The sequence below is a fragment of the Hippichthys cyanospilos genome, chromosome 22, assembly GCF_059441005.1.
Source record: "Hippichthys cyanospilos isolate Australia breed blue-spotted pipefish chromosome 22, RoL_Hcya_1.0, whole genome shotgun sequence".
In the NCBI taxonomy this organism is placed as follows: Eukaryota; Metazoa; Chordata; class Actinopteri; order Syngnathiformes; family Syngnathidae; genus Hippichthys; species Hippichthys cyanospilos.
This window is the reverse complement of record NC_142390.1, coordinates 8620903-8630902: the sequence shown is the minus strand read 5'-3', so window position 1 is coordinate 8630902 and position 10000 is coordinate 8620903. Positions and strand designations below refer to the sequence as shown.

The 10000-nt window shown below is 43.1% G+C and overlaps 1 protein-coding gene across 3 annotated transcripts in view; it reads left to right on the top strand.

The window, feature by feature from the left end:
* The window catches only part of zc3hc1 (zinc finger, C3HC-type containing 1), a 4836-nt gene extending 418 nt beyond the window's left edge, over nucleotides 1-4418 (top strand). Inside the window, exons 1-10 of one of the 3 annotated variants that reach the window (XM_088406130.1) lie at nucleotides 1-426; nucleotides 796-896; nucleotides 964-1116; nucleotides 1190-1273; nucleotides 1346-1473; nucleotides 1556-1692; nucleotides 2440-2680; nucleotides 2753-2917; nucleotides 2987-3196; nucleotides 3271-4418. The exon at nucleotides 1-426 is cut by the window's left edge and continues 417 nt beyond it. In XM_088406130.1, coding sequence (XP_088262256.1) covers nucleotides 293-426; nucleotides 796-896; nucleotides 964-1116; nucleotides 1190-1273; nucleotides 1346-1473; nucleotides 1556-1692; nucleotides 2440-2680; nucleotides 2753-2917; nucleotides 2987-3193 — 1350 coding nt within the window. In that variant the 5' untranslated portion in view covers nucleotides 1-292 and the 3' untranslated portion in view covers nucleotides 3194-3196; nucleotides 3271-4418. Of the gene's footprint in view, nucleotides 427-795; nucleotides 897-963; nucleotides 1117-1189; nucleotides 1274-1345; nucleotides 1474-1555; nucleotides 1693-2436; nucleotides 2681-2752; nucleotides 2918-2986; nucleotides 3197-3270 lie in introns of all 3 variants that reach the window. The other 2 variants (XM_088406129.1, XM_088406131.1) reach the window with 2 other exon arrangements.
* Nucleotides 4419-10000: the final 5582 nt, after the last annotated feature.

The window sequence follows — 10000 nt, the reverse complement described above, 5'->3', positions numbered from 1 at the left end:
AACAACAATGAGTAACAAGATAGACGCTAATGGGAGGCACCCCGGAAGCGAGCAGACCTACACGCAAATACATCAGTCAAGGGTATGAGCACGACCGTGTTTTATAGCGGGGCCTTGATTGTAAATTGGCCACCGCTGTGAGGTGCAGGGTACAACCCCTGCCACCAGGAGGGAGCTCAAGCATCTCATGCCTCATAAGTAAGGCTCGTGTACTGTCGCTAGGTAGCGCTAATTCGCCCAAAATCAGTTTTTTTAATCGCTAGTTAACGAATAGAAGAAAAAGAAAGCAAACATGGCGGCTGTTGGCAGCGGTCGCGGGGATCGCCTTTCCAACTCGAATCAAAAGAAGTCTTCCCTCACGCCACCGGAAAAAGTCCGTGACCTTCTAAACGAAGCAGTCTCGGCAGCAGGCACTGGTGCCCGCTGGTAAGTTAAAAATACATTTTTTCTCTCCGTTTTACGGCTTCGTTGTACAGCATTTTTGCTAATCTTAGCTAACTATGACGCATGGCAGCTATAGAACAGTAGGAGCACAAAGAGAGGCGTTTCTCATATGCGTGAATTTGTGGACTACCAGCTGTCTTGCACATTTTGTGTACGCATTCTGTTTTTCTCCTGCATGCAGTCTCTGTTGCCAAATTACTCATGTTACCTCCCTGGCCATGTTGTAAAATTTAAGGGGTAGGGCTGATAGTTGAAAGTTGCCACCGATATTCAAAATAAACACAATTGGAAGCGAGCATTCTTTAATGTGTTAAAGATGTATAATTTGTATAACTGAACTTATTATTGCAGTGGGAAAAGTGATTCAAAAGAACCAGAAGTCATTAGCAACTCTCCATCAACTTGTGAGGCAACCAACAAAGAGGCCTTTTTCAGTAGAGTGCAATCATACTCTATATCCTTTTGTTATCCTAAACGATGTATTTCGGTAATGAATGGACTAGAATTCCTTAGCACAACACATTTTGAGATGGGCCGCAAAGCCCCTTGCGCTATCCCCTCTCATGTGTGCCCGCTACGGCTGGATCAACATCGCCAATGATATGCTCAAGTGCTCCAGCTGCCAGGCCTTCCTCTGCGCATCGCTACAACTCACGTTAGACTTTGACAAAAGTAAGATGGGTGACTTGGAAGCCAGTGTTACTTTGGAGTTTGCAGGTGTGACACTTTTCTCTTTTTTAACTAGATGTATCTCGCATAGCGGAGCTGTCCAGGCAGCTTCAGACAAAACATGAGAAGTTTTGCCCTTGGCCTGACTTTCCTTCTCCAGGTGAGAACTTTTTTTAGACAAACGTTGAACATGCCCATCAATTTGTGATTCTCCAAACATTCCGTATTTTAGAGCGGTTATGGATTGTGACAGCCGACGAGCCCTCAGCCCTCCTGACTGCTTTAATCGAACGTTATCAGAGCGCATGTATGCTTGGACAGCAGCTCCCATTGATGAAGCCTGAGCTGCTGAAATCAATGGTGAGGAAACATGGACATGGATCGGAATAATCACCTGACAATGCCTTATGTTAGTTAATATGTATCTTGTGTTTCTTTTCAGTCGCTGACAGAGGATGTCATCAGTGTTATCCTGCAGATAATCGAGGAGGAACAAAAAAGAAAGGGAACCACATGCTCGGAACCTTTTGCAGTCCAAGTGGCAGCATGCATCATTTCGCTCTGTGGCTGGGCAGCAAAGTGCGTTTGTAATGGAGAGCTGTCAAATATTCTTAGAATCAAGTACTCTAGGGGTCAAGTAAGGGTTAAGGCTCTTGTATTACTTTTTTTTTCTACTGTAGTGTGCAATGATGAATTAGAAATGGCCAAATACTGGTTTGACTGTTTGCCAGGTTTTAATGGTTTGTAATATTTTGTCACTGGTAATTGTTTGTTGTTGTTGTTTTTTGTTTTTTTTGTTAGGACTTCTAAGTAGGGCAGTGTTCTTTTCTCGTTTTTTCAAGTGAAGCAGATAGGGGAGGTGTGAGCAGATGCACAGAGGTGGATTGGGGAAGAGGAAAACTAACATTTACATGGCTGCCTTTTGATGAATGTTCACTCTCTTTAAAAAATATTGTGACAGCATGTACTGATTAGCACCTAAGACAACATGAGTAGCCCACAGATCTGTCCTAAAAATAGCTCACCAGTGAAAAGACACTGTGACTTACTTAGTATTGAAATAGAACATTTATTTACACTACCAAATTTATGTTGCCTTTTTCAACAGCAAAAAATTATGTTTTGTCTTTAACTTGATAACAAAATTATAATTTGTATTTCATCCATTTTAATCCAACTCGAGGTGGCCATTTAGCTAGTCTTTTCAACTGAAAATTACATCACAGTTGTTGAAGGCATCACTGTTTTTAGTGTAGCCAGATTTAAAAAAAAAAGACATTTTAGAGGTACAATTGAAACATGCCCTCCCCCTCCCCCCCTCAGCAGCCCAGGCATACACAGCACCACACTCCCTATCCTCAATTGCTCCTACTGTATGCGAAAAGTGGGCCTGTGGAATTTTCAACAAATGGAAGGCGTGGGTGGTGACAGAGACGCCAGGACGGATGCTACAAGCGCTCCCGCTGCCTCAGCAAGTTCTGAGGAGGGTCAGGGTGAACGGTCAACCCCTCCCTCCACTCCAAGTCGCATGAAGCTGAGGAGCCAGGACTCTTGCCGCTTGGACCAGGCAAGATTTCATTGAAGATGCATGAATGATAGGCCTTGCAAGCTATCAACACTTTCTTGACCCGTCCTGCAGGGTGAGGGCACAGCCGTAGCTTTTCGAGCCCGAAGCCGAGACTCACCCAGTCCCGTTGAGGAGCCGCCAAGTCCCTCCATTCGGGGAAAGAGGCCTGTGACTCGTAGCCGGGGGCAAGGAGACTGTTTCTCCCTTTCCTCCAAACGCCTGTGCCTCTCATTAGCTGTAAGTGGGTCCTTTTTTTTTCTTGCCTCAAACTTCCCAAACTACATTAAATGACTCACTCTCTTTTAGGATGAGTTCATACAGAAGAATGCGTTCGACCCCCTGGCTCAGCACAGAAACTGGTGTCCCTGGGTGGCGGTTGGAAAGGAGAATGTGGATCCGCAGGCCACACTTCTTTCATACACCATGCCAGCGCATCATCAGCAGGGCTGGAAGGCCACCCTTGACCTTTTCATGCCAACGAAGAGCACAAACTCAGCGGCCAGATGTTCATAACAGGCAAGTCGAATGTTTGTCCCAAGGTGACTTGGCCCATTATCTTACATTCTCTCTCTTGCGTCTTGTCCTTAAAGGCCCTACCTGATCGTTCCAAAAAGGTGTTTGCTATACTCTGTCAATGAAAGATGTGCACTCTGAGGAGTCATTAAGTAAAACATATAGCACTACTGGACGGAAGACATGAGCAAAAGTATCATATCCCACCGCTTTGTGGAGGAAGACCAAAGAATCTCCTCTGAATTTTGAGATAGGAAACCCCTGATTATGAGAGCCAAAAGGGCTCGACAATGGATAAGCAGTGTTTACTTTCAATGTATTTAGGGACAGTGGTAGAAAATCATCTCCAGTTCATAAATAGCATAACTGCATGTGTGAGGGAGTACAGAACTCCTGATGATTGCAGGGGTTTTTTTTTTTTGTTTTTTTGTTTTTTTTTTTAGTTGTGTGCCATGGACACTGAAGATGGTTGAATATAGTTGCCTTGATTTTGTGTTTGCCTTCTTGTGACATCACAATGCTAGTCTTTACTGTCATGCATGTTTTGGTTGATAAAATGATCCTCTGAAATGTGTATTCTAATATACTGTAAACTTTTAAAATTGATTTTTATTGATATTTTATGTGTGCTACATTGTATTGAATGGCATTTGGAGGCTGTATTTGACTCCTTCAATGCCATTGATAGCAAAAGATGTCAGATCAATTTTTAATGGGCTGACTGAGTTAATACATTCATAGCTACAGTTTTGTTTTTGTTTTTTTTAGTTTTAACTGGTTTGGTAGTGTGTTCATTATGTTTTCAACATGTTGTCTGTTCAGAAAATATATTGTATTTACATTTTTATTTACATTTTGTAGAAGACTTATTTTTCATTGTACGTGGTTGGCCGAAGGATGGTTCAGTTAACAAGACATTTTACATTTATTAGACACATTACACATTATATATTTTACATTGAATATTTAATCACTCAAGTGCTGTGAAGGAAATCATATATTAGGTTGTTATCATTATGTGCTTAGATTTCAAGTGCTTAAAATGTCCACCTTTAACCATGCATCAATCTTCATATCTGTATCATCATATCCGAAACATACTGGCACATAAGTATGACACAAATTCTGATCTCCAGCAATTTCAGTGAATGCTTTTGCAATGGAATCCTTTCAATGTGTGTGGGTTTCTCTCATAAATCAATAGTCTCTCAACCAAAACATCTAATACTGGTTCATGAGTCTTTTTTCTGGATTGTTCTGTGTTTGTCATCATTCACAGATTCACAGTACTTGGTTAATTTAACAAAAAAAATACGTGTGTGTGTGTGTGTGTGTGTGTGTATATATATATATAATATATATATATTGTCGTGCTGTTACCTTCCACGTGTGATGGCGAAGCGTGGGTGGACAGAGTCACACGACAAAAATAACTCCTTAGTGCACTTTACTTGTCTCCAATACGCACACAAGTTACACGCACGAGTGAACGTTTCGTTAACATACTCTACGTTGTTCTTGGCCTCTAGCTCGGGCACAGACAGCGCTGAGCAGTATCCGTGCAGTGAGCCGTGAGTACCAAAAAACAACCATAGAACAACAACTCGTCTCGCGATGACAACCGCGAACTGGACACGAATGTTGCATTCAATGACCAAACTTGGCTCGGAAAACCAAAACAAGAATTGATACACAAGTATAGGTCGCCAACATCTGAACTGCCTTACACTACCCCCCCTTTAGGAATACTGAGTCCCTTCAGTATCTGGTAATGTAATCAAAGTTGCTGAGTGTTAGTGTAATCACACACATAAACTAAATTATTGAATTTTTAGGCCATAGACCCAACCTAACTTGCATATAGGTAAAAACACATAAACATTTTTTTTTTTTTTTTTTTACACTCAACTTAAACAGAATTAATGAACTTTCTCTTAACATTTAGCTTTATTCTACTTGCAACTAGTGTCCAAATCTCTCTGGTCTATGAACTAGGCGACCACTTGATGTTTGAAAAGTCTCTGCCAATGAGTTGGTATCGCCTCGTCTTCTTCTTGGCTGAGCTGCTGAGGTGCTGGTCTGAGGTAATTCACATTGACCTTTGGACTCCATTGAACATGTGGTCATCTCGCATGGACCTTTGGACTCCCCACCTGGATCGTATGGCAGCAGCAGTGGCAGTAGGGAAATGTCATTGTCAATGTCTTGGAACCCTGGGGGCTGGCAATGCTGTAGGACTTTGCTTCTCTGCCTCAAAACCCAAACGATGCATTCAGATGAAGGTCGAATGGTCATGGCTTGTCCCAGTGTTACTCTAGCCACACAATAGTCCGATTCATCATCTCGCACAATCTTTGATGGCACAAGTTCATTTCCAATGAAGACCTTGCCACGGGCGTAGACAACAACATCATGCGCCTTCATCAAATCCAGCCCCAAAAGAACATGGTCCCTTATGGAAGCTACATGCACTTCCCAGGGAATAGTCTTGGATCCAATTTGAAAGGTCACTTTGAGTCCATGTTTAGCTTTCATGCCATCTCCAACTCCTGCATTCAGTAGATAGGTCTCATTTAGATCAGTTGGTGCAATGTTGCTTTTGAGGATACGCTGGTACAGTTCCTCTGAGATCACAGTGGTTTGAGCTCCAGTGTCCGCAACAGCCTGAGTTGGAATGCCATTTATAGTTAGAGGAATTTGTAGACTTTCACCTATCTTTATGGTGCAGCCAATCTGCCGGCCTTGTAACTGGTGATCTGAGTCTACAACTGAGTTGTGTGAACCGCCATCCGATTGCAGCTGGAATTCTTGATGCTTGTCGCCATGTTTATGTGCAGTCATAGGGCTAATTGGTGTAACACAGTCTTTTCTGAAGTGTCCTGTTTCACCACACTTGAAACACGGGCCAGCTACCGCACGATTTGGGCTGGGTGTTTGCGAACGTCCTCTGCTTTGTTGCAGCTGCTGGTAGTTTTGCTTTCGTTCTGGACTTTGGCTTTGGGTTGGTTTGGGTTGTTGGTGTCCTGCATTTAGAGACAGGAGATTCCCAACTTGCAGCTGCAGACTCTCGAATTTGTTAGCAAGAGATTTCACTTCATTCATTAGCGTAACAAACTGGTCAAAAGTGACATACTGAGGAGTCTGAACCCTGCGGGATATCGCAGCAGTATCTTCAAGCATGTCTCCTTCATCAACCCATGCGATGCGCCTGGTTCGGTTCCTTAGCTCAGTTTCACGGCCCACTGTGGCTTTGAAGTTATGCTCATGGGCCTCCACAAACTTTTGTGCGTCAACAAAAGAGCTTGGCTCACGGTTCATGACTTCATAGGCCACCTTTTGGTTCCGTAAGCCCTTAAGAAAAGCATCGGTTGACAGCTGGTCCTGAAGCTGAAGATCAACTCCTGGGTAGGCAAGTGTGACAAGGCGTCTCACCTCCTCAGCAAATTCAGCAGATGTCTCACGGCCCTGACGCAGTTCTCCCAGCTTCCTCCTTATTGTTGTTGGTGGATCCATTTTTCCAAAACGTTGGGTGAGTTGCTCTACAAGTAGAACATAATCTTCCCTCGTGCGCTCGGGAAGTGAGCAGACATACCGCACTGCAGCGCCTCTCAAACATTCATGCAGCCTGTCCACTCGTTCCAAGGCACTCCATCCATACTTTCTGGCTTGGCGTTCAAATGGCATTAAGAAAGAGTCCCAGTCATCAGTTCCATCAAATATGGCTAATTTAGGTCTTTGAGGTTCTGGCATGTTGTTAAAATAGACTCCAGTATTAGGTTCCCTGCTTCCATAGGTGGTGTGGGCATGTGAGGTCTCGTGCTCCGTGTCTCTCACTTCTGGGCGTCTATTGTCAGTGTCCGGAACTCGCCTTGATGGTCTTGAGCTTTGAGATCTTTGATTTATCACTTCCAATTCGGCTGCAAAAGGAACACGATCTCTTGGCCTGGTTGGTCCATGAATAGATGCACTTGGTTCAAATGAATGGCTTTCCTCCATTGACTGCATTGGATTAATGTCTTCTCCACCTTGTGCAGTAGCAAGTAATGCTTGGATCTGTGGTGTGGTTGGTTGTCCTGTTATATGTGAAAGGACAGGGGCCAACATCATTTGAAGGTGTCTTGCTTGTTGGTTCTGAGTTTCCAAGAGAGTTTGCAGCCATTTTGGAGCTATATCCGCCTCTGCTTGGCTTGCTGTTGCGCCTTGTAATTCCTCCGTCATTTTTGCTCAGTTTTTATTGTGTATTATGTCCACTTCGTCGCTACTTCCGCTCACGCTCTTATCGTGAAGGGGCGGACCGGAAGTTGTGTGCAGCGACGCTGCGACAGCTTGACAAGATCTCCTCTACTTTCCACGTTCAATTAGACGAACGGCAACGCGTTTTAGCTCGACTCCAGTTGTTAATCCGTTCGGAGCGGAGAGGAAAACAGTCTTTTCGATTCTTTACGGAATTATTTTGTAGAAATATCCCACTTCTGACACCAGTTGTCGTGCTGTTACCTTCCACGTGTGATGGCGAAGCGTGGGTGGACAGAGTCACACGACAAAAATAACTCCTTAGTGCACTTTACTTGTCTCCAATACGCACACAAGTTACACGCACGAGTGAACGTTTCGTTAACATACTCTACGTTGTTCTTGGCCTCTAGCTCGGGCACAGACAGCGCTGAGCAGTATCCGTGCAGTGAGCCGTGAGTACCAAAAAACAACCATAGAACAACAACTCGTCTCGCGATGACAACCGCGAACTGGACACGAATGTTGCATTCAATGACCAAACTTGGCTCGGAAAACCAAAACAAGAATTGATACACAAGTATAGGTCGCCAACATCTGAACTGCCTTACAATATATATATATATATAAAGTTGTACTTTCAGGATGCTATCTAAGTACTATCTTACGAACTATTCATCTTACGAACGTGGAGCGCGGCGTTTTGTCCTCCTCTTACGCACAATCTTTTCGTCTTACGAGCAATCCAACATCCCAATCCAACATGCCGGTCAGTGTGTCCGTACTATTTTTTTCGCTTTGCTACATCATCAAGAATCATTTTTCTTGCACGTCACGGTCACGCCGATATGCTATTGGTCTTATAATGTCACAGTCATGGACTGAGCCTCCTCCATGTTTCACCATAGGGACAGTGTTCTTTTCTTCGTATGCTTGGTTTTTGAGTCTATGAACATAGAGTGGATGTGCCTTACCAAAAAGCTCCAGTTTGGTCTCATCTGTCCAAAGGACATTCTCCCAGAAGCTTTGTGGCTTGTCAACTTGCATTTTTGCAAATTCCAGTCTCGCTTTTTTATGATTTTTTTTTTTTCAGCAGTGGTGTCCTCCTTGGTCGTCTCCCCGAAGAAAAGAACACTGTCCCTACGGTGAAACATGGAGGAGGCTCAGTAATGTTTTGGGGCTGCTTTGCTGCATCTGGCACTGGGTGTCTTGAATGTGTGCTAGGTAAAATTAAATCTGTAGACTATCAAGGCATTCTGGAGAGAAATGTGCTGCCTGGTGTCAGAAAGCTTGGTCTCAGTCGCAGGTCATGGGTCTTCCAACAGGACAACGATCCAAAACACACAGCCAAAAACACCCAAGAATGGTTGAGATATGGTTGGGCTATTCTAAAGTGGCCTTCCATGAGCCCGGATCTGAATCCCATTGAACATCTGTGGAAGGAGCTGAAACATGCCATTTGGAGAGGACACCCATCAAACCTGAGAAAACTGGAGCAGTTTGCTCATGAGGAGTGGGCCAAAATACCTGATGACAGCTGCAGAACGCTCATTGACAAATACAGAAATCGCTTAATTGCAGTGATTGCCTCAAAAGGTTGTTCAACAAAATATTAAGTTATGGGTACCATCATTTTTGTCCAGGCCTGTTTCATTAGTTTGTTTTTTTAAATTATGTTAATCAGCAATTCAAAAGTGATGGCTGATTTTGATTATTTAATTTTAAATAATTTTTTATTTGTTAATTTTGTAAGTTTCAAGTGATTTCAGTGAGAATTGTGGGTTTTACCTTCTTTAACTGAGGGGTACCAACAATTGTGTCCACGTGTGTATATATGTGTATATAACACATAATTCATCGTGTATAACACATATATACACACGTGGACACAATTGTTGGTACCCCTCAGTTAAAGAAGGTAAAACCCACAATTCTCACTGAAATCACTTGACACATATATGTATGTATATACTGTATGTATATATATATATATATATATATATGTGTATATGTGTATATATATATATATATATATATATGTGTATGTATATATATATATATATATATATATATATATATATATATATATATATCAATCAATCAATCAATCAAATTTTATTTATATAGCCCTAAATCACCGAAGTCTCAAAGGGCTTCACAGAATGAAAAGAGGTCGTACAGAGACATCTTTTCAGTATAGGGTACACAACAGCATCCCCTGTCAAAGCTCCCAGAAGGGGAAGGAAAAACTCAAAAACCCCAAATTTGGGGAAAATCAGAAACCTCCAGAAGGGACCACAGGTGGGAGGAGCCCCCTTCCAGGCCCACAGGTTGAAGTGGATGCTGCATGTACCAGACACAGAAACGACATAAATTACAGAAAACATATTATGCTATATAGTGCAGTGATGTCTTGACAGCAGGCAAGGCCATTGGGCAGGAACCATCCCACATTCCAGCCAGGTGGACTGCAGACGGCCGAACTCCTAACCCGTGATGGTCGACCAACGCAGGACCCAATGGAGGCGGTCAAGTCAACCCTCACCATCTAGCTAGCCCCCTCTCCCAGCCGGA